This window comes from Dunckerocampus dactyliophorus, chromosome 2, assembly GCF_027744805.1.
Source record: "Dunckerocampus dactyliophorus isolate RoL2022-P2 chromosome 2, RoL_Ddac_1.1, whole genome shotgun sequence".
Lineage (NCBI taxonomy): Eukaryota > Metazoa > Chordata > Actinopteri > Syngnathiformes > Syngnathidae > Dunckerocampus > Dunckerocampus dactyliophorus.
Genome location: NC_072820.1, coordinates 28,196,703 through 28,224,484, shown reverse-complemented (window position 1 = coordinate 28,224,484; position 27,782 = coordinate 28,196,703). Strand labels below are relative to the sequence as shown.

Sequence of the window (27,782 nt, the reverse complement as noted above, 5' to 3'; positions counted from 1 at the left end):
CTGGATCACATTGTGATGTGCAGGCGTACCTAATCTAGCGGTTGATCCAAGTATAATAAATACACATGTAACTTTATAAATGTGACACCTGTTAATAGTGCAGATAAAGCCCGTCTGCAGATCTGCAAACGATAGAAAGACAAACAAGTTAGTAAATACAATAAACAACATAATTATCAACGTGACAAAATACACTGCACAAAAAATAAAGGAACACTAAAAATACACATCTAGATCTGAATGAATGAAGTATTCCTATTAAATACTTTGTTATTTACATAGCGAGAAATACTGGCTATTGGAAATATTGAATAAAGCAAATTCTGGTTCTTCATCAAAAATCACTCCATACCCTATACTGCTCTCTGATATTACCATATCTAACTGATTGTGAGGAGATCTGGGATAATAACTATAAAAACAATCTTCACATCTTCACTCGCTAAATGCACTGCAAAAAAGATCAGTGAGGATAATTCCTAATGCCTCGTATAGAGAACCTACAAAGCCCTTGTTTTTAAAATCACAAATAATCAAATTCATTGATTTAGTACATTTTCAAATCGCTAAAATAATGCATAAAGCTAACAATAACCAACTACCCAAAAATGTCATACTTTTCTACGAGAGGAGAAATATGATCTTAGGGAAAAACTAAACTTGAAACACTTATACACGAGAACGATGCTAAAAACCCACAGCATTTCAGTATGAGGAATTAAACTATGGAACGGATTGAACTCAAAACAAAGCACCAAGATGAGCCAATTAAAAAAACAATACAAGCAGTTGATGTTTGCAAAATACAAGGAAGAAGAGTCTTGAACTTGTTTTGTTATGCCTGTCTGTATTTATTATTATACTGATTATTATATTAATTGTGAAAAAAATCGTGATAATTACATATTGTTACATTACCTTACCATTCTTCTATGTATTAAAAAAATCACATATGAAATACAGGAAGTGAATAATATGTACTGCATAAGATGTGGAACGAATGGGGTTCTTCCTACTCCTTTTGGACATGTGGAACTGTGAATTGTTTTATGTAATGTACTGCAGTGTAACTTGCATGCATGTTCAAATAAAATCAAACCATAACCATAGTTGAATGTGCTGGCAACAAAATCACACAAAAATTAGCAATGGAAATCAAATGTATTAACCCATGGAGGTCTGGATCTGGAGTCACACCCAAAATTAGAGTGGAAAAACACACTACAGGTGACCCAACTTTGATGTAATGTCCTTAAAACAAGTCAAAATGTATGACCTCCCTACAATGCCTGGAGTTACATTGTGTTGTTTAAGTGTTCCCTTTATTTTTTTGTGCAGCGTAGTAAATGATCCTCAGATATCAATACTAACCTCTCCAAACCCAGGAGGTACCTAGGAAGTAAAAACTTCCATTTTCAGGTGCAACAAAAACAACCCAGACCAAAATAAAAGTTGGTAATAAATATAGATATCTTTAATTTCATTAGTTCCACAATGCTACAAGTTATAAATAGCGCAGAAAGTCCAATCGTAACAAGCCAAAACCTCCTTAGAGATCTTGTAAACACTTTTAATAGCAAAAACACACCGTTTTAAAGAATACACGGTTGAAAAAAAAAAAAAAGGTTTTCAAAGACAGAAGCAGTATAAGGCGCTGCTATGTTGACAACATGGGGGTTAGTGGCCAAAACGTTCTAAAACGTAACCGTAGATAACTTTGTCGTGAGATACAGCAGCTCACATTGGTAATTTGGTATGAAACCAGTCCCCAAAAAGTGCGACCTTTACATAAAACAAATAAAAACATAAAAACAGGCCGCATCCAAGCATCCATTGCTAAAAACAACAAAACGCTATAAGACCATTAAACATTTGTAGGAGTGCATAGACTGTTTTTTCTTCATGCGCAAGGGATGGGACGTCTCACTGGTCCAAATTGTACAACAAGACAAAGAATCAGTAGACGTTCCTCACAACAGCAGCAGCAGCAGAAGTAGCAGCTCCATTAAATAATGAAGCAAGTCGCCTGAGTCATTCACACTCTCTGCAAAACAGAGCTACGCATATGCTCAACTCAGAAGACAAACACCAGTCCAATAATACTTGTACTTGTTTGCCGTTACCATCAACTTCCTGCAGCTGGTTATGTGTCAGCTTGGTTCCGATCATAGTGTTTAACACCATTCCACACACACCATATATTTAAAGGCCACCTACCAGCTACTATGTAGTGCAGCAACACACCCCACCTCAGTATTTACATCAATAACAAATAAAAATGTGCTTTTTTTAAAAAAAAGAAAAAAACAACTAAGTCCACATCTCACTCCTGGCATTATAAATGGGCGCTGTACAAAACCAGGGGGCCGGGACGAGAGTGTTGTCGTGCGTGGATGCTGAATTAAGAACAGGAAGGCCAGGGACATTCAGAAAAGAGACAGGACCTAAAACGTGGAGGGCTCGCTACCTCGAAGGCACATGTGGGCACACAGCAAGCTGGGAAGTGAGGTAGTCTGGGAGAAGGATGGCAGGGGGTGTCATCACGACCTAAGTGTTACTTTTGAATGTGTTGCAGCTTGAAGCACAACTTCTAAACCGTTGCTGACCCCTAGTGGTCAGTTTAGCACACTGCGCATACAGGATGATGTGGGTTTGTGTAAGGGGTTGTGGGGACGTCTCAGCAGCAGCGCATGCGAGGAGGGGGCAACTCTGGAGGCACTTCAGGTTCGGGTTGCAGAGAAAGAACGCTGCCAGAAAGCTCCTTGTTGGAAACCTCCAGCGGCATCTGAAGGGTACAATGCCACACCACTTATATAGTCATTGTTGAACAAAGAAAGCTTTTAAATGTGCCCCAAAAATAGCACATAGAGAAGCACACAAAAGAATAGTTAATGAAATACAACAAGGAAATATAACGCAGACCTCAGTTGAGGGCATAATGATGACAAAATATATAAACAAGCTAAGTGTCGGATGATACAAATTTTCTTCATTTATAGAGTGGAACCTCTAAAGTTGTGCAAACCAGAGAATATAGTAAAATATTTTGGGATTTGACCTGACAGTTGTATCTGAAGTCCAAATTGTACAACTTTAAAAACACTGGGCTTGAACCACTGTTGTCCTTAATCGACAGGTACCCTCTCCTGGTTGCTGCCAAGTAGTGAAGTCTACTGATGCCTGCGTTATGGGCGCCACACAAGGGAGGCGACGTCACCTCTAGTCCATTCATTTGCGGGACAGAGCGATTATTGCAAGTCTCCATCCTGTCAAGCGACATGTGTTAAATGTTCTGCTTGTGCATGTCATCGTCCACACGCAATCCCAGAAACTTGAAAAGTCTCCAACTTTTCATCACAGTTGTCCAGACAAGGACCAATCAGTGGGAGTTTCATTGACTGACCAATGAGTGGACAGGATACTATTCAGTACTCTCTCGCAGGTAAATACGGAGGAAAAAAGAATACCGTAAATTCCGGAGTATAAACTGCAGCTTGGGTTAAGCGGTATATCGATATTATTAATATATCAATATATCTTTTAAGCACAATATCAAAAACAACTGTATTGTTCATATCGATAAAGATTGTATTTGCGCTGCAAGTCTTGGCTTGTCTCACTCATCTCACTGTGTGTGAGCTTCTGCCCCGCCCCCCTCCGTGCACGCAGGAGGAGGAAGGAGGGGTGGAGCAGAAGCTTGGCGGCTCAATCTTCAATGAAAATGGAGGACGCGACATTGTCTGTAGTGGAAGAATTAGTCAGAATGTGACCCTAATGCTCCATCATAGCTGAGTAATTTGGAGGCACTTTGGAATCAGACCATTAAAAAAAATCCTTTTCGCCACTTGGCACAAACTCCAATACGAGGAATGTGTGAAGCTGCGCTCTGGCTGCACAACTCCTGCCACAACACAAAGCTCACGGTTGCGTTCCTCGTGAAAGGAAAAGCAAAGTGGTGTGCTATTATTAAGTGGTGTCCTATCACGATGCTAAGGATATGGTCCCTGTTGCAATAGTGGAAAAAACTGATTTAAAAACACGTTGAAAACAATGGACTCGCGATGTCAAGCGAGTTTTGCAGTCACAATTACTGCATTTAGCACGACAAGCTCTACCACAAATGTACAAGAAAGTCAGACAGACAGTTGCTAAGTCTGATGCAGTTGACAGGTTGGTGTTCCTGGCACAAAATATGTAAGGACATGCTTGTGTCTTCTAAAAAAGGTGTACCTAAAAAGACTGCTGTTCAATTTAAAGTATCGTCGACATTTAAAAATGTCCTCCTTCATATCTTGTTCTTTTGTTATTAGCTGAAAATTTGAGCATACCTGAAGGTTTGTTATTAAAAAAAAAAGTAAATTTTTCGATATTTATTTCAAAAAGAGAATGGTCTACTTTATTTTTGCGTCTATTTTTAGATACGATTTTTTTAATTTGCAGCTTGCATGAAGCTTTAAAATGTCAAAAAACGTCCTCATGCTAAGTATTTATTTTAATAAAACAACTTTAATAACGAGAAAAATCCAACATTTTAAAAGGGTTCCCATCATGCATTTTGCTTGAGAAAACCATTTTGTTGGAGGAGCACAGAAAGCATAGAAATGGCGCTGCAATGCTGCTTCTGTCCACCAGAGGAAGCCACAGTACCCCGAGCCCAAAGCCCAGAGGGAAGCTGGATCATTGCAGCACCGCAATGAATGCGTTGCTCAGACGCAATGCCTTACGGGAAAACTTTAAAATGTTTTTTTTTTTTTAACTCATTGTGACATGTTTATATATTTGTATATACACATTTCGAGTGTGAAGTTGCTCTGTGATTAATTTATTGCTGGTAGTAAAGTGTTCTTTGAAAGATGACACCGTGCGTCAGACTGTTATGTCATTATTACTGATATATGCTCTGTCCTCCACTGACTTTCAATGGGTTGACAAGCTCGTTGTGAGTGCACTGATACCTTGTGTTTGGCTCATGCCAGAAAAAGGAAAAGACAGTACCCACCTTGCTGAGAATGTCATCCACCAGCTTGAGGAAGATTTCGTCCACGTTACAGTTATCCTTGGCGCTCGCCTCACAGAAACGCATGCCGCTTATTCGAGAGGCAAACTGAGAAGCACACAGAGAGAGTCCGATTAGCAAAAAAAATATTTGAACCAAGAAGAAATTGGACTGGTGGTGGTTGTTCACGGCTACATATTAAGTTTGCCCCACGAATAATAGTCATCTATCTACTTTTAGGATGAATCCAGTGTTTCCCATACACTATTTATATGTCTAGATTTGGCGTTAGCTGTTCACCCTCACTCATAAACACATATAAAATAAAAGCCGCCGCCCCTTAAAAATTAACTAGAAAACAATGTTAAGTAATAAATTGTATTAATGTATATACTGCACATGCTATATAGATATATTTATAGCTTATTATTTACACACATATTGACCACAATTACTTTAAAAACAATGCAAAATATCATAAAATGTTTCACAGCGCTTTATTTTGAAAACATGCACCGGAATCTCCTCTATGCCGTGTTAGCGCTTGCTCATGTCGCGGCACTAGCGTCTCGTGTTGACGTTTACTGTGTTCCTTCTTATTGTGACAAATTAAAAAAAATAGTCCGTAAAATGTGGAGTCAATTGAAGACAGCTTGTCACATGCGAAGCCAATCTCTGCCAGCGTGTGTGATCGGTCACGTTCCACTCCAATCTCATTCCACTTTCTGGCGTCTTACCCATTTGCACTGCCTCTCTGGCATTCGCTAGCTAGATCACGGGCGAGCTACAAGTGGCCATCACATTCATGCTAACTTACTTTTTAAAGTGTCACTTAACAACCTTGCTCTCTTGTTATCATTATAATACTTATGGCTTGTCTTTTAAACACTAGATGTGTGTCTGAGGTTAAATTTAGGTTTGTGTAAAATCTTGTACTTTAAGTTTACGCTGTACACCACCATAAACTGTCCGGGCGGCACTTCTGCTTTCCGTCTTTTTGTTCCGTTAGCATCTCTTATTAACATTTATGAATCGATTAATAATCGTCAATGTCCGCATCGCGATGCATCCAAGAATCGATTATTTCCCCCGCCCCGCCCCGCCCCCCCTTCACAGTTCACCATGCACCCCAAGGGGGCCCGCCCCACTATTTGAGAAGCACTGGTGTAGTTACATGTGACAATAATGTGTAGTGGACAGTGGGATAATTATTGGTTTGAGTTTATGATGACTGCTGACTGAGATAAGGGATGAGATGAAATAGATCCTGGACCTTAGCCTGGTCTGAAGCAGGCTAACTCCACAGAAGAAATCTCCAGAGTAATTTATGTCAGAACATATCCCACTTTTGTGCATCCGGATCACAGACAAATTGAGCCAGGATAACCAAGATATCGCGGTTTAATCCCTTATCCTAGTTTTGTGCATCAGGCCCCTGGTCAGCTTGCTCTTTTCAACAAACAGTGGGTGCTGCTGTGGACCCCTTCCCCGCCAAAAAGCACTGACAGGAGGCTCTGTCTGGTATGAGACATTTAAAATATGACAAAAAGAAGGCACAGAAGAAAGTTCATTTGTATTTCTATGATATTTGTTTTGCTTTTCATGTAGGGGTGTCCTGATACATCTTTTTCACTTCCGATACAATACAAATATTGATGCCTTGAATGTTGGCCGATACAGATATCAATCCAATCCGATATCAACACATATCATACATACTTTTATTACTTGTTTAGTAGCGTGGAATGTTAGAAAAGGCTTGATCAAGTGTTATTAGTCAAGAATAGTAGTCAGCAACCATGGGTATGAGAAAACTTGACCTATTTACTCACTGATGCATGTGGTGTAGTTTTATCCACAATAGGCTTAATGGAGCAAGGCTTGATATGATCAATGAGGCGTTTAAACCCAACATTTACTCACCACCAACAGGAGCTGGCTCTTTTCTCTTACAGCCAATGACTTTTTAGCCTCCCGTGGATGTTTCTCATGCTTTGGAAAAGTTTCAGTGGTGGAAGTTCCAGGAAGCTGTGGTGTTACGAAAATCCTTCTTCAAATGCGCAATGATATCGGTCATATTAAACTTCGACGGTTCTGTGTCTCCATGGGAAACTTGCAACACCTCTTACAGACTTGAAGGAAAAACACAGCCATATGGCTGACATCAATCCTACTCCTTGCTAAAAACAGCTAGCTCAAGCTAGAACACACTTGTGATCACTGGGGTTCTGCATGCTGAATAAAAGGTGCTGCTACTGGATAGAAGTGCTGGCTTGGAGTCTGGAATGGACTGTTTGCATTGGAGTGCCAATATCAGAGATTTTAGATGCAGGCCAACATAATCCGATATTGTTTTTTGCCTGATATCCGATATCAATATCGGATAGGGACACCCCTATTTTCATGGGGGGTTTTTTTACTCTTTTTGTTTCTGCCACAATGTTATTCCTCTCGCCTAAAGCATCCATTACAATTACATGCACACGACGCCTCAGCTATGCAAATTAGACAATGAGACACCCCCCACTCGAGATGTTGTGGACCAGTGGAAGGAATACTTCGAAGACCTTCTCAATCCCACCGACACGTCTTCCAATGAGGAAGCAGTGCCTGGGGACTCCACTGTAGGCTCTCCTATCTCTGTAGCTGAGGCTGCCGAGGTGGTTAAAAAACTCCTCGGTAGCAGAGCCCCGGGGGTGGATGCGATCCACCTGGAGTTCCTTAAGGCCCTGGATGCTGTGGGATCGTCTTGGTTGACACGACCCTGCAGCGTCGCATGGACATTGGGGGCGGTGCTTCTGGATTGTGAGATCCAACTATCGTGGGATCACACTTCTCAGCCTTCCTGGTAAGGTTTATTCAGGGGTTCTGGAGAGGAGGATCCGCCGGATAGTTGAATCTCGGATTCAGGAAGATCAGTGTGGTTTTCGTCCTGGTCGTGGAACTGTGGACCAGCTCTACACTCTGGGCAGGGTCCTTGAGGGTGCATGGGAGTTTGCCCAACCAGTCTACATGTGTTTTGTGGACTTGGAGAAGGCACTTGAAGGCACTCCAAGTCCATGATTCTCGCTCAGAAAAGGGTGGAGTGCCATCTCCAAGTCGGGGATGAGATCCTGCCCCAAGTGGAGGAGTTTAAGTACCTCGGGGTCTTGTTCAGGAGTGAGGGAAGGATGCAACGCGAGATTGACAGGCGGATTGGTGCGGCGTCTGCAGTGATGCAGACTCTGTGGTGAAGAGGGAGCTGAGCTGAAAGGCAAAGCTCTCAATTTACCAGACGATCTATGTTCCTACGCTCACCTATGCTCATGAGCTTTGGGTAGTGACAAGATCGTGGGTACAAGCGGCCGAAATGAGTTCTCTCCGTATGGTGGCTGGGCTTCCCCTTAGAGATAAGGTGAGAAGCGCTGTAATCCAGGAGAAGCTCGGAGTAGAACCGCTGCTCCTCCGCATTGACAGGAGCCAGATGAGGTGGCATGGGCATCTGGTCAGGATGCCCCCCGGACACCTTCCAGGGGAGGTGTTCAGGGCATGTCCAACCGGTAGGAGACACGTTGGAGAGACTATGTCTCTCAACTGACCTGGGAACGCCTCGGGATCCGCCGGGAGGAGCTGGATAAAGTCGCTGGGAGAGGGAAGTCCAGGCTTCCCTGCTTACGCTACGTCCCCCGCGACCCGACGTCGGATAAGCGGAAGAAGATGGATGGAGGAATGGATGGATGGATGGATGGATGGACACCCCACCCCCCACCCCACCCCAAAATAAATTACAATCCTGGCGAAACAGTGTAATCTGCTGTATCTTCATTCAGATGTATGCATATTATTAAAAAAATACAAACTATAAGCAGACTCACCTTCTCTCCTAGCTGTCTTGCAATGACACGATCGCTCTCGCAGTCCATCTTGTTCCCCACCAGGAGGAGCTCCGCCTCCTCGGATGCATACTGACGTCAAAAAAAGGTTAAAACAAAAAGTAGATATGTTACCAAAAATTTAGAGTCGATCCAACTCATAAAACTAACTTAATGTGGTTAAGTATTTCTTCACCTTGTCAACCATCTTCATCCACTTGGGCAGGTCGTCAAAGGTCTCCTGCTTGGTGATGTCGTACACCAGCACGATTCCCTTGGCACCGCGATAGTAGGCCGACGTGATGCTGTTGAAGCGCTCCTGGCCCGCCGTGTCCCTGTCACGTGTGGGAAGACACGTAGACACGTAAAATTTTTGAAAATTTCACCCTGCTTCTGGTACGTTTATCTCAAGGATATATGGCCAGTCATCCTCAATTATGACCATGTATAGTAGTAGAAAACACTAAAGGTAAAATTTTTACACCCAACATACCTTAAAAAGTTTGTGAAAACATAACAAATTGAACAATCATAGGAAATACATAGTTTTAAGTTAGCATTCATTCTATCTACACATATTTAGTTTTACGAGAACAAATGTGAGGTGAGGTTACACTAAATAGAGTCATGGAAAAATGATTAGACCACACTTATTTCTTCAGTTTCTTGTTCATTTTAATGCCTGATACAACTAAAGGTACCTTTGTTTGGACAAATATAACAATGCCAACAAAAATAGCTCTTAAGAGTTACATTTTTTTGGCAGTACAATGCTATAGCTACTCAAGTAAGAACTTAAGTGATTTTGGTTATTATCAAGAAAACCAAGATCAAGATATCAGCTCTTAAATTAAACTCTTATGAGCTATATTTGTTATCATCATTATATTTGTCCAAACAAATGTACCTTTAGTTGTACCAGGCATTAAAATGGATCACTAAACTGAAGAGACAAGGATGGTCTAATCATTTTTTCCATGACTGTATTTTAGTTACTTTGTAACCATTTGTAACCAGTCAAAATTCTCAATGGACACCAAATGGACATCACATTTTCCATGTATAGTAATCCCTCGCCACTTTGTGCTTTAAATTTCACGGTTTGACTCTATCACGTTTTTTAAAAATTATTTTAATTAATGAATTGGGGCGCACGGTGGTCTAGTGGTTAGCATGTTGGCCACACAGTTAGGAGATCGGGAAGATCTGGGTTTGAATCTCCGTTGGGCATCTCTGTGTGGAGTTTGCATGTTCTCCCCGTGCGTGGGTTTTCTCCGGGTACTCCGGTTTTCTCCCACATTCCAAAAACATGCATTTCAGGTTAATTGGAAACTCTAAATTGTCCATAGGTATGAATGTGAGTGTGAATGGTTGTTTGTATAGGTGCCCTGCCATTGGCTGGCAACCAGACCAGGGTGTACCCCGCCTGCTGCCTGAAGTCAGCTGGGATAGGCTCCAGCATACCCCCGTGACCCTAATGAGGAAATGGATGGCATAGAAAATGGATGGATGAATCATCCCTCTGGTAGTTCTAAATTCTTCTTTTCTTTCATTATGCCTACTGTATTGGGTAATAGGAGTGTAAAGGTGACTTTGGGGTGTTATTTCATGTCTAGAGGGCTCTAAAAATGTTAAAAAACATATTTAGAAGGTCATGAACAGCTTTTCTATGCTCTAACCACAAAAACATTCCATTAATTAATATTGAATCCTACTTTGCAAAAATGTATTTATCACGTTTCGGTCTGGAACCAATTAACAGCAATAAACAGGGGATTATCATATAACGTAACATGATGCTCTGTAATATGACTTTATTAGTTACTTGTGGGTAGAATTGTGACTTTAAGCCCAAATTATTATTGATTTTTTTCTCTTTTCAATGCGGTCCTGCGGTCGTTAGTGGTGTCCAAAGTGTGGGCCGGGGGCCGTTTTCTGCCAGCAGCTTGTTTTATATTGGCTCTCAGGATATTCTAAATAAAAAAAATAAATTCCTTATTAATGACAGGCTATATTATTAGCTATTACAACTATTTGTTTTGTCACAAAGTTAAGATGTTTTGTTCAGACAGCGTAGCATATATTGACTGTCAAAGTGGCCCCTGCATCCTTCAAATAGTTTGTATGTGCTCCTCTCTGGAAAACATTTGGAGACACCTGAAATAAGCCTTTGTAGCATCCTCTACATAGGACTGAGAAATAACAGCAAAGCAAAAACAACATCTACTGCATGCCAGTTTGATTAAACATACTCTCCATGCAGATTCTAATTAAAATGGGGTCCAACCTAGTGCCGTGATGGGTGCTCCAAGTAATACCATACCTGCGGCCTGATTCACCGGTGCCCTCGTGAGTCACATAGACAGATGTACATGATGAGGCGAGGATGCAACAGGGATGGAAGCTGATGTGTGCTCTTCATCATGATGGACAAAGCAAACACAGAAGGTGGGAGGGTGCAGAAGGAAACACGTGGGGGTGAGGTGGAGGGTGGTGTTAGTCGACAGGAAACGGTGAGTTAATGGCTGACGCCGCCATCAGCACTGCAGTTACTGTCAGTCATGCGAGATAGGAGCAGCGTGACGTAACACACAGACACAGAAGAGTGATGCAACAAAAAGAATAGGTACGACTTGCGTCCACTTTTACTCACCATATCTGCAGACGAATCTTCTTCCCTCTCAGCTCCACTGTCTTGATTTTGAAATCAACTCCTAGGAGGGAACAGATGCGGAAATCAGTTTCAGCACACAAAAAAAGGCAGGATTGGGTTCAAAACTGCACAAAATTCAAGATTTATGTCCACATATTCTTCAGCTTCTTCGCCTTCTCTAAGAAGGTATGCACACTCAGCATTATAATCCATTTAACTGTTCCTCAGTGAGCGGCCAACTGTTTATTTTGATGAGTGGTGTGTCACGGGAATGGCAGGACAGAAATGGAGCTGGCCCGTCACAGCAGCTGCCTGCATGATGAGGGACTATTTTGGATTAGACACTACATGACTGCTGAACTGTTTTCGCACAAAACAACAAACAAGAACAGTAAAGTGTGACAACCTGAGAACATGCAAAACAAGATGTGACATGTCCTTTACGGTGCGTGCGCATGCATGTGGTTAAATGTTTTTCTCAACTGATAAGACACTAAATTCCATTCACTGCACACAGCCAACAAATGACTGCACACATTTCTCAAATACAGGACTCTGGTGTCAAAACCTTGAACACTATTCATGTTTTGCATATAGTTTCCAAAACTCTTGCACTCTTCTTGCAAAAGACTGAACACTGTTCCAACACAGCTGTCACAATTAAGACACAAGGGGTCACAGCTGAAAACACCTTTGTCCATGAACTGCACACTATAAAACCTGCTGAGAAACAGCATTAGCTGGTCAGGATGGATGTCAGAGGAGCAATACGTCAAGATGGAGGACGAGGACGAGCACCAGAACCTGCCCATGCACTTGGTCCAGGACCATGACCCGGACAAAGAGCAAGGCCAAGACCTAGACTGAAACAAAGACCCACGCAAAGAAATAGAATTCCAGATGAAATTTGTGCCACTGTCATTGATAATGTGCTGATTCATGCAATGACAATGAAAGAAGCGGGACAAAGAGTGACACCCAACCTGGGCAGATACACAGTGGTAGCAATTATTCAACGATTTAAACAGGTATGAGCAACTCCATTATATGCATACTTTACAGTATAGTAGGTAGGACTGTCACGATAATCAATCAATCAAACAATAAATAAAAACAAAGTCGATAAACTGACATGTGCATGCGTGTTTGTTTTCCTGTCTCTCCACCACAGAGGCTGGATGACATGAGGGTTCACACTGCATCTGTCTGGGCGCGTTGGTGGACTCACCCTAAGAGATAGGGTGAGGAGCTCTATCATCCGGGAGGAGCTCAGAGTAGAGCTGCTGCTCCTTGACATTGAGAGGAGCCAGTAGAGGTGGCTCGGGTATCTAGTCCAGATGCCTCCCGGACGCCTCCCTGGTGAGGTGTTCTGGGCATGCCCAGCCGGGGGAATCCCCCGGGGCAGACCTAGGACACGCTGGAGGGATTATGTCTCACAGCTGGCCTGGGAATGCCTTGGTGTCCTCCCGGTGGAGCTGGAGGAGGTGGCCGGGGACCGAGAAGTCTGGGCTTCCCTACTGAGACTGCTGCCCGCGCGACCCGGACCCGGGTAAGCGGAGGAAAATGGATGGATGGATGGATGGATGGATGGATGGAGAAAAGTGGTGCACACTAAGTGTCATTTTGATCGCAAAAATGCCTTCTCAAAAAAATCAAACCCCACAAAATGCTCTGCGTTATATTCCTCTCCTGCTGCATCCCTGCACACTGTCGCCTGTGCATTCTTGTGTATGTGACAAAGACGCTTACATCTACTTCTGCGACAATCTTGTTTACGTATATGTTCCACAGCGGAAGAAGATGCAAGTGTCTTCGTCACATATACTGTACATGAGCGCACAGGCGACAGTGCACAGGGATGCAGCGGGAGAGGAATATAACGCAGAGCATTTTGTGAGGTTTGATTTTTTTGAGAAGGCATTTTTGTGATGCAAATGTTTTAATCTTTTGAACGCATATTGTTTTGAGAAGCCAAACTCAAGACCAAGTGGGGGGTAAGTCGCTGTTAATAGACTACAATACTGACGGGATGTCCTACAACTTCATGTAAAAAAAAAAAAAAAAACTTTAAACCTGTCGAACTCATGGATCAAAGTTTCAGGACAAGCTAAGAGGTATGTTGGATATAAAAAGCTTGTTTAGCTAGCTAGAGTGGGAACATTGTTACAATTAGCTGGTTAATTAGAAATGTGACACATAACTTATTCATCAATACACCAAACTAGTTATGTGTACCTTCGACGTCTGTTCTTTTACCAAAAGACGGATACTTTTGATACTTTTTGAAGAGCGTCTTGAAATCTCAGTTAATAGACGGAGCCCTACTACAGTAAAATTGTGAATTCGAACAAAAAAAGTTTTTTCTCCTCACCTACGGTAGACTTGCAGGCCTCACAAAAAGTGTCGTCGGTGTACCGCTCCATTAAGCTTGTTTTACCCACACCGCGGGAGCCGATAATGATGATTTGAAGCTTAAAGTCAGCGGGCCTGGGTGGCATCTTCCTGCGGCGCGACTGAGATCCCAGAGCGGGCGAAGAGTTCGCGAAGCTCCCGCTGCCGCCGCCGGCCCTCCGCGGGAAGTCGTATCGCGACTCCATTAGCGGCTCCACATTTGTAATTAAGAGTTAACGAATAAAACTATTTTGACGTCTGCTTCTAAAACGTTCAAGTAAAGTTCCTCCACTCTCCTTGAAAGTTAAAAGCAAGCTTGCTTTTGGTTAGGATTGTTGTTGTCGAGCCACTAGACGACAAGCTGCAGCAAAGTCATTTGATCGAGGAAAACTGTTTCCTGTTCCGCCATGGTGGAAGAGTATTTACGGTATGGCGTCGGGGACAAAATACTACATGTTGTGCAAGATTTGTTAAAATTGCAAATTAAATGAATGGCCAGTACTGCTGAAGTTTTTATTTGCCTTTAATGTATTTCCATGTGTATAATACAAACAAAATAAATAACTTTTAAAAACCCAGACAATTCCCACTACATTTAAACAGCAATGTTGACAGCCTGATAAGCAAGGATGAATTCATCCCCTAAATCTAAAACAAACGCTGTTTGCAATGTTCATATTTGTAATTTTATTGTTAGTTGCTTTACATACAAGTGCTTTGAACAATATATGTTATTGAGTAATCTACTAATGTATTATTATTGACATATTCACTCCTGATGAAAATGGTGACAAGTTGAAAAATTGCAAAAATTTTACATTTTGCACTGTTGGAGCTTAAGAAGGTTCTTACAGAGCTTCAAACTGCGAAATTAAGAAATAGAATGTGAGTAAGCAATTTTTTTGCAAACAAGCATTAAAGTGGGCTGTTCATTAATTGATCAAAAGTTTAAGAGCACAGCCTTCAAAAGGCAAAATCTTGGCAAAAATGTTGATTGAATGTCATTTTCTGTCAGGTATTCACGCTGTCATGATTGCTTGATAGCAAAGGCAAAAAAGGTTTCTCTCTTTGAATTGATTGTAGAATGTGTCCAGTTTAAGGGTCTGCAGCTGACAAGGCCAAGAGCCTACCCGATCGACGAAGGCCAGATGTTCTGAGGCTCCTCCTCCAGCCGCAACCAGCCTTGTGAATTTACACAATCTAGCCTTCCTCACACTTCCTGGTTGTGTCATGTGTTCTCATGTTTACGCTGACGTCATGATGGGATGATATATGATATATAAAATATAAAAAGAAAGCAGTCTTGCATGACTCCCAGACTTCATCAAGATTCTTTGGTTTCATCTTCCAAGCCTCCTCCTTCATTTAACACCAAACATGCTCAATAATGTTCATGTCTGGTGACTGGACTGGCCAATCCTGGAGCATCTTGACCTTCTTCACAATCAGGAGCTTTGATGTGACGGTTAACTATGAGAAGAAGTGCCATCCTACTGAAGAATTTGGGATGTCCAATAACTAACAGATGCCATCTACCAGAGAAGCTTTTAAGAAAAAAAAAGTTATTCAAAGACCTTGTGTCCTTCAAGGCCACAAAAACTGCCCTTTTGGAATTTGCAGAAGAGCACCAAACATCGGACATTGAAAGGTGGAAGAAAGTTTTATTCTCCGATGAGGACAAAATGTAACCTTGACGGTCCTGATGGCCTCCAACGTGACTGGCATGACAAGGACATCCCACCTGAGATGTTTTACACACGGCACAGTGGAGAGGGTGCCATCATTATCTGAGCTGCTTTTTCCTTCAATAGAACAATGAAGTTTCAGGTTGTGTAGGGGTGTAAAACTGCAAATGACTATATGGAGATGTTGCAAAGGGCATCCCTGATGACTGAAGGCCCATGTCTGTGTGGTAATGACTGCCTTTTTCAACAGGACACTGCTGCAGTTCACAAAGGACTTCTTACAAAGGAATAAGCTCATTCTTTTGGACCATCCTACGTGTTCCTCTGATCTAAATCCAACTGAGAACATATGGGGAGGGACGGAAAGGGAAGTTTACAAAAATGGACATCAGTTCCAGACAGTGGATGACAGAGCCAGAAATGTTTCATTGGGGTGGCCAAGATGAGACCATTACTCACACAAGGGTGGCAATAAGTTGATAGCTGAATTGTCTAGATGGCCAGTGGGGTGGCCGGAGAGTGACCAGGGGTGGCCACCACTAAACCCGCACAGGGCATAATACTGAAGTGGATGCCGATCGGCACCCCTGTTTTAACTCTAGACTTTACATGCCCACTCATGTACAGAGAGCTACAGACAGCTTCCACTATTAACAGATTCATGAGCTGAATCACAGGGCCGCACGGTGGTCTAGCGGTTAGCATGTTGATCACACAGTCATAGTCATGAGATCGGGAAGACCTGGGTTCACATCTCCATCGGAGAAATGCATGTTGCATATTCCCCCCGTGTGTGGGTTTCCTCCCGCATGTTAGGTTAACTGCCGACTCTAAATTGCCCATAGATGTGAATGGTTGTTTGTCTATATGTGCCCTGCAATTGGCTGGCGACCAGTCCAGGGTGTACTCCGCCTCTCACCTGAAGTCAGCTGGGATAGGCTCCAGCATACCCCCGCGACCCTAATGAGGAGAAGCGGTATAGAAAATGGATGAATGAGCTGAATCTGTTATGAACGGCCAAGGCCGTGAGACAGGAATTCAAAAATGCAGAGTCGAATAAGTGAAACAGAAAAAGTCTTTAATACAAAAATGGATAACAAAAGGGTACCAAAAACAACACAAGAAACAAAGTACAACAAAAATACATCCGGACCTAGTCGCGGGAAATAGTAACAAAAAACACTGCTTGCAAGGTGAGCTGAGCAGGGAAAAATACAGACAAGTAACGAAAAGAGCTGCTAACAAAAAACTAGCAGAAGTACCAAAAATACAGCTACTGCTGAAGACGTCAAGCAGGCAGGTAGGTACTTACAGGTGAGCCGAGCGAGGGTCAGAAAGCCAAAACACAATGCACAAGAACAAGCTGGAAGGAGCTGAACAGGGTGTAGCAAAGGGACAATCTGGCACTGGATATGAGTAAGCACACAGCTTAAATAGAACAACTAATCAGGCACAGGTGAAGATGATCAGCTCATCAGGGTGCTCAGGAGTGTGCTGCAACAGAGAAACAGTAGAAGGCAGTACCGCAGCACACAATCCTGACAGAATCACGTTTCAGAATTTAAGTCAAAGTCAACACAGCGAGAAAACTTGACTGGAACCGACCAAAGTAATCATGGAAAACCTTACCTACCGCTTGCAGTTCATGCAAGACGCGATTTTATTGACAGCTCCTCCACATGGAGCGGAAAAGGCAGTTAGATTGAACTAATGTTTTCCACCACAGAGCCACGTTTGTCAAAATTGTCCCCCAGCCGTGGGGGTGACCACTTGGGTAGCTGGAGAGTGACCAAGGGTGGCCACTCCGCCGCTGCCCTCCGTGAAGCCATCTTTGAAGCCAGCAACATTATACTGGAAATACTGGCACGAACCATGCCCAAACCAATATTTCTCATTGACTAACAAGAATGGCGCAGCTATTCGTTACTGACTCCTTTTTTCAACATTTGATGTGTTGTTCTATTTTAGGGAGGTTGCGGGGTTTTTGAGCTATGGTCTAAAACTGAACAGTCTATTGCAATAAATTGTTTAAATTATTTTTTGTCTCATTTTCAAATTTTAAGCGCTACTTAGCACCTCATTGCATTCGAACATTGCAAAATGTACATTCTTGACGACTGGTCCTAAAATCTTTACCAAGCGCATATGTCCGCTTCGCATGTTGCAAAGCAGTCATATTCGGCCCTCGGCGGCACCCGTAGGCTGCGACAGGAGGTGACGTCACCGCCGTGCTAATCCCAACATCATTGACCATCCAGCAAGAGCGTCCAGTTTCCTCCTTAAGCAGCATCCCCGATCCTTCACACAACCTCTGGATTTTTATGCCAGCATGGCTGCTCAGAAAATAAACGAAGCTCACGAACACATAGCCAAAGCCGAGAAATGGTAAGTGTCAAGCCACATATTTGCTTCAGTTTAAAGACGTCAGCTAGCTTGAGCTAAAAGGCCATTGTGATGGCTTCATGCGACACACCGGTGAGCATTAAAATAATGAATGCCTCTTCATTGATATTGCTATTTGCAATTCATCTCTGACGTCTTTCGTTATTGTAGCTTAAAAACAAGCCTGACAAAGTGGAAGCCGGACTTTGACAGCGCTGCCTCAGAATACGCCAAAGCAGGTGATCGTAGCATTCATTTACTATCGTTTATTAATGATGGAGGCGATCAGAAAAGGCACCAAATTGTCGCCTGCTTCTAGCTGTGTGCTTCAAGAACGCCAAGCAGTACGAGCAAGCCAAGGATGCTTACCTGAAGGAGGCGGAATATCACACAGAGAACAAGGCGTATCCTTCAGCAGTCATCTTTTTTTCAGTCATTTCCTTCATCAATTCTCTCCTACTCATTTCCTAGCACTGTGTTTGGATTCTTTCCTTAACTTCCCTGCAGGCTTTTCCATGCTGCAAAGTAAGTGTCTACTTTTAAAAGCTCGTTGACAAACATTCAGGGACGTTTTTTCACTTTGGCCTTTCTCTTCTTCAGGGCTATTGAGCAGGCAGGCATGATGATGAAGGTGAGGTGTTCAGCATTGAACTTGTGCAGCAGCCGCGGTGACGTCTGCTGTGTTTGCATTCCAACAACAGGAGCAGAAGAAGATGCCAGAGGCCATCCAGTACATTGAAAAGGCGTGCATGATGTACATGGAGAACGGGACACCCGACACTGCCGCCATGGCTCTGGACCGCGCTGGAAAGTCAGTATTACGTATTAATAAATGCCCTGCATTGTAGTATTTTGCCAAAATAGTGTATTGGAAGTATGCTAGCCTTGATGCTGAAATTTACAGTTTAAACTTAAAATAACAGTGTAAAAGTGCTTTCTTAAGCCCTACTGGGAACACAGTGTTTTGTGCGAGCGAGCGTGCGTGCGTGCAGCTTTAATGCTAATGAGGTGTGTGTGTGTCTCCAAGAAGTGCTATTGTGTATTTTATCCACTTTTACTTTTGCCACAACACTTTTCCAACGTGATAGATGCCATACATCACATACAGTATGTGGAAGTGCCAGTGCGCCAGGCAGTATTGCAAGCACACATTAAGTGCTTTACGCACACTATAATCCTTATGTAAGCATCAGTGTCAGCGAGTAACGTGTGGCTGTTTTGTCCATCAAAGTTGAACAACCGCGTCCGCGTTAATGTTCAAGCAGAAGTTGGAATTCTACATTTAATCCAAAAAAACCCCCCAACTCTGGTTAGCGCCCTCATTTAAACCATGCAAACTTTCATGACCCTGCCTCTTAAAATCCTCGGCATCGATAATTATTTGGAATCGGAATCGAAACGAGGAATCAGAACCAGAATTGTTCAAATTCAAATGAAGCCCAAGCCTATGTATGCCGTTGTTTGATGGAACAAACGCGCCAAGGTGCTTAAACCAATACACCTGTCTTCCTACCTGTTTGGAGGTGGGACACCCATGCTCATGGTAATTTATTGAGGCTGGCAAAATTATCAAGTTCATTTTCATTTATTGTGTGATTAATGTATCTATCACCGTTCCAGGCCTAGTCCCACAAGATATTTTTTTTCTGAACGAGAAATCTTGTCACGTTTTAATCTTGTGCGATCTTGTGACACCCCTTATTCTTCTTCTTCTTATTATTATTATTACAGTATATATTATCAGAACTTTTTTTTTTGGTCGAAAAAACGTTGACAATAATATAATATCGGTCAGCATCAATTTGTGGGACAATAAACATTTCAAAAGGCACCTGCATTGTTTTGTGACAAACTTAAATAAAAAGGTTGGTTTGTCCAGTCATATTTTTTCATTGTACTTTTCTTAACAATAATGTTTAAATCTCATCTTGTCTTGTTCTCATGAACCCAATCTCGTGCGTCATCTCGTTTCATGAGGTTGGTATCTCGTGACATTAGCGAAGCATGCTTTTTGATTTTTTCAAGTGGTGGGCATAGTAGGTTTAGATTTATGAAGTACAATAATCCCTCATTTATTCACAGTTAAGTGGTTCCAGACCCGACCGTGATTTGTAAAGTAGAATTCCTTATTTATAAATGGAAACTATATTTGTAGTTAGAACACAGAAAACCTGTTTAAGACCTTCTAAATATGCTTTTTAACATTATTAGAGCCCTCTTGACATGAAATAACACCCCCATAGCCACTCCTATTACCCAATATACACTGTGTGCACAATTATTAGGCAAGTCGGTATTTTGACAATATTATCATTTTTAGGCATATTTTCCAAGCTTTGTAAACTTGAATGCTTATTGGGTTTAAGCATACCGGGTAATGTTCACGTGTGTACTGAGGGAGGGTGTGGCCTTAGGAGATCAACACCCTTTATTAGGTGTTGACAATTATTAGGCAGATTCTTTTCCTCTGGCAAAATGGGCCAGAAAAGAGATTTAACAGAATCTGAAAAGTAAAGAACTGTAAAACATCTTTCATAGGGATGCAGCACTCTTGGAATTGTCAAAATTGCCAAGATATTAGGACGTGACCACAGAAACATTAAATGTTTTGCCTCAAGTGCACAAAAGGATCACAAGAAACGTGTCGAGAGAAAAACATGCAAATTAATTGCCAAATATTTGATAAAAATCAAACGTGAAGCTCCCAGGAACCAATTATCCTCCAGTGCCGTCATATTCCAGAACTGGAATCTACCTGGAGTGTCCAGAAGTACGGTACATGGTGTTCAGTGCTCAGAGACATGGCCAAGGTAAGAAAGGCTGAAACCCAACCACCACTGACCAAGACACACAAGTTGAAAGGCTATGACTTGGCCAGGAAATATCTGAAGACAGATTTTTCAAAAGTTTCATGGACTGATGAGATGAGAGTGACTCTTGATGGACCAGAGAGGTGGGCCTGTGGCTGCATCAGCAATGGGCAGAGAGCTCCACTCCAACTCAGACGCCAGCAAGGTGGAGGTGGGGTACTGGTAAGGGCTGGAATTATTAAAAGATGAGCTTGTTTCGCCTTTTCAGGTTGAAGATGGACTCAAACTCAACTCCCAAACCTACTGCCACTTTTTCACACAGTGGTACAGGAAAAAGTGTGCACCTTTCAAGAAGACCATGATTTTTCTGCAGGACAATGCTCCATCTCATGCATCCAAGTACTCCACTGCGGGGCTAGCTAGTAAAGGTCTTAAAAAGGTCTTAAAAATAATGACATGATCACCTGACCTAAACCCTTGTGGGCCCTTAAACATACGATTTACAGTGAAGAAAAAAGGTACACCTCTCTGAACAGTGTCTGGAAGGCTTTGGTTGCTGCTGCACAAAATGTTGATGGTCAAATGAGCAAGAAACTGACAGAATCCAAAAATGGTAGGCTTTTCCGTGTTATTGAAAAGAAGGGTGGTTATATTGGTCACTGATTTTATTTTTGGAAATGTCAGAAATATTTATTTGTAAAGTTTGTCTTGTTTGTTTACCATTCAGACTTAAAAAAAAAATAAAGTCAGGAATATTTTTGTTTTTCTTTGAGTTGCTAATAATTGTGCACACTAATAGTTGCGTAATAATTGTGCACACAGATAATCTCAACAAAAGCCAAAACCTCACGTTCAATTCCTTAGATAGTGAAGTTTAAGGTTTTATTAACATTTTGAATTGACCTAAAGCACTGTTATTGTCAAATAATAAAACTAATAATCAATATAATCAATAACAAATTGCCTAATAATTGTGGATGCAGTGTAGTAAACATAAGAGAAAATAAGACACGTTAGCATGCCCTGTTCTATACAGTACTTTCTGTGGTGGCTATTGTCTCATCAATGTAACATTACTGACACCTAGTGACCAGTGTAGACTTCTGCATATCGTCACAACATCTTTGACTGCGTTTCTGAATGCCTGATATTTTTTAAATTTTTCTTCCTTTCGCCATTTTTATGCATGAAAATGCTTAATTCAGACAGAATATTTGTACAATATGTTTAAATATGCATGTTTTTGGACAAATAGGCCACATTCAACCACAAAAGAGCCATGATGTGAAGGCTGCTTTTTACAAGGAGGTGGGCGTATAGAGTGGACAAGCTGATCTTGCTAGCGGTGGGTCAGGTGGGTCAGAGGCAGTATGAAAAGAGGTTTTTCCTTCATGACGTCACAAAAGGACACAACTTGAAAAGCAAGCGCATCTCTAGAAAGTGGAGTAAACAAGTGAGGGAGATGATGGATTATTCTCACATTTGGTATTGATGAAATGATTAACAAGTCACTTTGGCATAATTGGCGGCCTTTAATGCATGAATGTTGTCTGCATCTTTCTGCCTGTGTGTACAGACTGATTGAACCTTTGAACTTGGAGAAAGCAGTGGATTTGTATCAGAAGGCTGCTGGCGTGTTTGAGGTAACAGCGACCCTCCAAGTCTGCTTGATTGTTTGGCGTCTCGTCTTTATGGACGTTTGTTTTCTGTGTAGAATGAGGACCGTCTGCGTCAGGCTGTGGAGCTGCTGGGAAAAGCCTCCCGGCTGCTGGTGAGGTTAAAAAGGTAAAGAAACAAAAGTAGTGTTGGGTTTCTTCCTTGTTAAGTCACTGTGTGTGCGTGTACTGTCTGTGTGAGCAGACTGGATGAGGCGGCGGTTGCTCTACAGAAAGAGAAGAACATGTACAAGGAGATTGAGAACTTTCCAATGTGCTTCAAGGTGAGATTTTATCTCCATCGTTCACCTTAAAATTGATCATTAGAATTCAAATGAAATTAGAACTTCGAGAGTGTTTAAACAAGAGAGAAATGTGATAAAATGTTAATGCCTGTCTGAGAAAAGTCTAAAGTGTATGGTGAGGGGTTTTACAGCCTTAAAACATATATAATCATTGTAAAAACATATAGCTGGCTACATCATGGATTTCATTTATTGCGGGCTATTTTGGGAACCTATCTCCTGCGATAAACGAGGGAACACTTTTTATTTGGATTTACAGTTTTTCCCATAATAATACAAAATAAAATCCATCCTAAAGCCTCAATACTCGTACAGACTGCTTAACACTATTAACTGTCGTAGAAATGCAAAACTACGTACCTGTTTCATTAAAAAATGTTTTATTTTTATATGCAGTAGTCCCTCGTTTATCATGGTTAACTGATTCCAGACCCGACCGTGACGTGGAATACCTGGGCCTCACCCTGGAGACAGCCCTGGCAGAGGGCCTCGCAGGCGAGCGCCTTGTGGTCGGGCCTTCACCTGTGGGGTCCGGCTGGGCCCAGCCCAAAGAAGCTACATGGGATCTCCCCCCCGTAGACCCACCACCTTCGGGGGCAAGCATAGGGGTCTGGTGCAATGTGTTTTGGGTGGCTGTCGAGGGCGGGCGCCTGGGCGACCTGGTCTTCGGTGGCCAAATCTGATTCTTGGGACATGGAATGTCACTTCTCTGACGGGGAAGGAGCCCGAACCTATGTGAGAGGTTGAGGCATTCCGAATAGACATAGTCGGACTCACCTCAACGCAGTTTGGGTGTTCTGGAACCAAACTCCTCGAGAGGGGCTGGACCTTGTTCTATTCTGGAGTAGCTGCAGGGAGAGGCGGTGAGCTGGTGTGAGCTTATTAATAGCCCCCTGGTTTGGTGCCTTCGTGTTGGAGTCATCCGCGGTGAACGAGAGGGTCACTGCCCTACGCCTTCAGTTTTGGAGGGTCCTGACTGTCGTTTGTGCGTATGCGCCAAATGGCAGTTCAGAGTACCCAGCCTTCTTGGAGTCCATCAGAGGGGTGCTGGAGAGCACCCCAGCTGGTGACTCTGTAGTTCTACTGAGACTTCAACCCCCATTGGGGCAATGACGGTGTGACCTGGAGGGGCGTGACTGGGAGGAAAACCGTGTGGCGTTATGTTCATGGACTTCTGTGTGAACCTCAGTTTGTCCATCACAAACGATGGATCGATAGCTGGATGGACAAATGGAATATTTTCATAGTCAGAACATAGAAAACCTGTTTGCGTCTTTCTAAATATGCTTTTCATCATTAGAAGAGCCCTCTAGACATGACATAACATCGTTATAGTCACCTTTACACACCTATTACCCCAATACACCCCTAATGAAATTGTTAAGAACTATTGAAAAATGGGAAGAATGTAGATTTTGCACTGTTAGATCTTGAGGTTGCAAGTAGAGCTTCAAAATGCAAAAAGAAGAAATGGGAGTGAGATTAAAAAAAATGTAAATAATAAAAAGTAAGCAAACTTAAATGATCTTTTGTGGGCCCATCACCTCTTCAACATCACAAGATATTGTGCTTGGTTGGCGGAGGTCATAATGAGGTTGATGAAGTGTCTTTATGTTTGTTTAGAAAACCACAGCTCAGGTGCTGATTCACCTTCACAGAGGCGACTACGTGGCAGCTGACAAGTGTGTCAGGGAGAGTTACAGGTTGGTGAGATGTTAAAACGCCATCCTTTGACCTCCACTCCGTGTTTAACCCTTTAACCGTCCGTCAGCCTTCCGGGCTATAGCGGCAGCGAGGACTGCGTCGCCATGGAGACGCTGCTGCAAGGCTACGATGAGCAGGACGAGGATCAGGTGTACCGCGTGTGCAATTCGCCGCTGCTCAAGTACATGGACAACGATGTGAGTCGACTGCATCATTTTCTTAGAAGTCCAGATGGAGAGCTTTCATTTGGTGATAACGTCCATGATAAACAGCTGTAGCATGTATCAAATCAGCACTAACGTTCATTTTTTGCTGGGGGTACGATTGGAAATATGTCCCATTTTTTGATAAAAAGTAACATTTTTCATGCATGATCAGCTTATAACCAAAGCAAAAGTTAAGGAATTATCTCATTCTGATAACTCATAACGTTAACAAGTAGCCCCGATAACCCATAATTAAAAAAAAAAAAACACTCCAGTGAGGCGAGACTGTACTGTAGGTGGGGTAGTGTCCTTTTCTCCTATGTGTGACATGCAGTAAAGACGTGTTGTAAACAAACACAGTAGCGCTCGTGTGGGACCTCCCCACTGCTTCAGACACCTCACGAGCTAACTAACACCGTGCAAACACTGCGTGACAAGATGGAAAAAAAAACAAAACCTCGAGCCTCAACACACCCCACCAGCCAGCACCACCACGATGGCGCCCCAAAAGTCCACAAAGACACCCGTGCCGCCAATAAAGCTGCCCTCCACCATCCCCAAAGACACAGGCCACCATATCGATCTATCTGGTAAATGACAAATCTACAGGTAGTTTATCAAATCCAACTTTTTTGGCGGTCGTTCTTACCTCCAGGTGTGCAGTTAATTGTAAATTAAAAAAATAAAATATATAAAAAGTTGTTATTTGTAGTCTTGACAGTCTTGAAAAGCAGGAAGTTATCAGTATTGGCCTGAAAAAAAAATTGCATCCCTAATTTAGATGTTTGTGTGTAATTTTACATTTTATTTAAACATTAATTTATTTTTATTATTTATTAATTTTCTTATCATTAATAAATTCAGACAAATGTCCAAAAACTGTTACAAAAATAAAAAAATAAAATAAAATCTTCTTGTTGCTTTGTGTGGCAGTATGCCAAGCTGGCTATCTCCCTTAAAGTCCCTGGGGGTGGGGGCAAGAAGAAGAAGACTGCTGCTGCTCCACCTGGTGGCGCTGGCGGGGCGCCTGCTGCAGAGGATGAGGATGAGTATGAGGGGGGGCTTTGTTAGCCACTTCCGACCCATGCTAAAAACCTAAATCTGTGCATAAACAAAGAAGAAGCTTATTTACTGTAAAAATGAAATGAAAACTGTTTATGTAGGTGTTGCTAGTAAATCAGTTGTAAAGTTTTCATTTGAGGTATGAAAGTTGTATCATTTCTGGTGACTTGTGTGTACATTTGTCCGTGTGTCTGTAAATGAATTGTTGATAACGAACACAATCAATATGTAATAATCGATTGATCGAGTCAGCATTTTGATGGAGACAATATGCATCCAATGCATGATTTGACAGGCTGGACAAGACACGTGTTGTCCGCCTTCAGCGTTAATGCAAAGAAGATGATGTAGATGAAGATGATGTTGTGCTGGCTGCTCTTGAAACAACACAGCTGGAAAGGCAACAATAAAAGGGTTTTTTTTATTTAAATTTGTGATCTTGCCCAACTTGTTAATTCCCCCAAAGTATATCAGATGTATATGTTTGCACATCCATCAATAAATACTTCAATTGTGTGGCATTTCTTTTACTGTCAATTGCTGTATTCTTAAAGACCGAAAAGCTAATTTAGAACATTTGTGTTACCTATTTTTCCACTTTATTCCCAAGTTTGACTTTTACTAGCATTATTTTAACATTCTTATCCAACTTTTGTGAGGTTTGTTTTTTTAGCCAAACCTGAACAAGAAAATGGAGATACAGTAGTCCCTCGTTTGTCAGGGTTAATTAGTCCAGTCCCGATCATGACAAGAATTTCCGTGAAGTAGGATTCACTATTAATAAATGGAATATTTTTGGTATTTGAAGCATAGAAACTGGTTTATGACCTTCTAAATACAGTTAATAATATTGTAGCTCCTCTAGACATAAAATAACACCTCTAAAGTCACCTTTACACTCTATGATTTTTTGATTTCTTCCTTCCTGATCAAAAGTTTAAGACATGTAAACAGCAACCGCTCACACGAGGGGTTGCTGTTCCTAGTGCATGTGTCTTCATGGAGCTTTGCACACATTGTGGGAATGACTGCAAACAGAAGCCAAATGAGGCAGAGTTCCATTCGTTTTATTCATCTTGCCCGCCATGGTATCCGTAACACACACTTTTCACCTCCATGTCTTCCCAATAATTGTATCATCTTATCAATAAGTATTAGTAATAATTGTTTCTCTCATGCTACAATGTCATCTAATGCTTAGTCGGAACCATTCAGCCCTTTTTTCCCTTCAGGTTCACCTGTTCCACGCGTGTTACCCTGATTGGGGAACCGCAAGATGATTGGCCATGAATCCCCAGCACGTGCATGGAAAGCTCGTCTTGGCGTTGTGTCCAAACGTTCCATGTCATGCCATTTAATCAACGTCCTCCTGTGGCTTTCTAGTCCTCATCCGTGTTGTAACGTCATACAAGGAACATGTGTGACAAGAGCACATCCTGAGAAAGTGAAGACACCAAACAAGCCATTGGTCCCTGTCCACATTCATTGAAAAAACTGCCCCCCCCCCAGCATTCCAGTTGGAGAACACATTTGTGCTTTAAAAGGTCGGAAGCCCTTTGGACGTCCTTCTTGTCAACGTAGAAAACCACAGCAGTGTGTTTGTTGAGCATGAAATTAGCTGTAAAAAAAAATCGATTCACAGTCACTCAGGTGGGAAGCATCATCATCATCATGTTATGAAAAGTACTTCTTTCATCCAGCACCAGCAGATTTGTGCTCAACATGTGTGACAAAAACAGCGCTCACACGCCCCACGTGTTGTAACAAAAAAGTTCTTGCTTCACTGGGTCTTCTCCCGCGTCCATTTGATCATGGTCTCCGGCGAGCGGTACAGGAAGATGAGCTTGGAGTACATGTCCTCCTCCAGGTCCAGCTCGCCCGTCTCCCGCACCAGGAAGATGTCGGTGCACAGCTTGAGGATACGGTCCACGTTGGGCAGCTCCTCGAACATGATGGTGTGCGAGATGCCGCTGAAGAACTCCCGCACGAACTTGCCGATGACCAGGACCACCGAGGCGTACAGGCCCATGATGCTGGACGGGCGGGCAGAGGGGGACAGGAAGTCAATTTTTGATAATATCA

The 27,782-nt window shown here is 42.4% G+C and overlaps 3 protein-coding genes across 7 annotated transcripts in view; 1 reads left to right on the top strand and 2 right to left on the bottom strand.

Annotated features, from left to right (window-relative positions):
* Positions 1–699: 699 nt before the first annotated feature.
* On the bottom strand, positions 700–14,312 carry rab12 (RAB12, member RAS oncogene family). The gene is made up of 6 exons (XM_054767109.1): positions 13,872–14,312; positions 11,501–11,561; positions 9,044–9,182; positions 8,851–8,940; positions 5,000–5,104; positions 700–2,785 (listed from the first exon to the last, which is right to left on the bottom strand). The coding sequence occupies exons 1-6, from the start codon at positions 14,095–14,097 to the stop codon at positions 2,678–2,680; spliced, it is 729 nt and encodes a 242-aa protein (XP_054623084.1). The 5' UTR covers positions 14,098–14,312; the 3' UTR covers positions 700–2,677.
* A 3,466-nt stretch (positions 14,313–17,778) lies between these two features.
* napgb (N-ethylmaleimide-sensitive factor attachment protein, gamma b) lies at positions 17,779–26,225 on the top strand. The gene is made up of 12 exons (XM_054767108.1): positions 17,779–17,961; positions 18,130–18,197; positions 18,278–18,362; positions 18,466–18,483; positions 18,559–18,589; positions 18,660–18,769; positions 22,345–22,411; positions 22,483–22,553; positions 22,629–22,707; positions 24,352–24,431; positions 24,500–24,629; positions 25,572–26,225. The coding sequence occupies exons 1-12, from the start codon at positions 17,906–17,908 to the stop codon at positions 25,707–25,709; spliced, it is 933 nt and encodes a 310-aa protein (XP_054623083.1). The 5' UTR covers positions 17,779–17,905; the 3' UTR covers positions 25,710–26,225.
* Positions 25,576–27,782, bottom strand: part of LOC129176745 (piezo-type mechanosensitive ion channel component 2) — a 115,886-nt gene continuing 113,679 nt past the window's right edge. For all 5 annotated transcript variants that reach the window (XM_054767096.1, XM_054767097.1, XM_054767099.1 and 2 more), the window contains one exon: positions 25,576–27,733. In XM_054767096.1, the coding sequence (XP_054623071.1) occupies positions 27,481–27,733 (253 nt within the window). In that variant the 3' untranslated portion in view covers positions 25,576–27,480. The remainder of the gene's footprint in view (positions 27,734–27,782) is intronic.

Coding starts and splice junctions, on each gene's coding strand:
- napgb (XM_054767108.1), top strand. CDS start 17,906: ATGGCTGCTCAGAAAATAAACGAAGCTCACGAACACATAGCCAAAGCC. Junction 18,198..18,277: donor CTCAGAATACGCCAAAGCAG/GTGATCGTAGCA, acceptor GCCTGCTTCTAG/CTGTGTGCTTCAAGAACGCC. Junction 18,770..22,344: donor GCTCTGGACCGCGCTGGAAA/GTCAGTATTACG, acceptor CTGTGTGTACAG/ACTGATTGAACCTTTGAACT.
- rab12 (XM_054767109.1), bottom strand. CDS start 14,097: ATGGAGTCGCGATACGACTTCCCGCGGAGGGCCGGCGGCGGCAGCGGG. Junction 8,941..9,043: donor GGATGAAGATGGTTGACAAG/GTGAAGAAATAC, acceptor TTTTGACGTCAG/TATGCATCCGAGGAGGCGGA. Junction 5,105..8,850: donor CAAGACAGCTAGGAGAGAAG/GTGAGTCTGCTT, acceptor TGTGCTTCTCAG/TTTGCCTCTCGAATAAGCGG.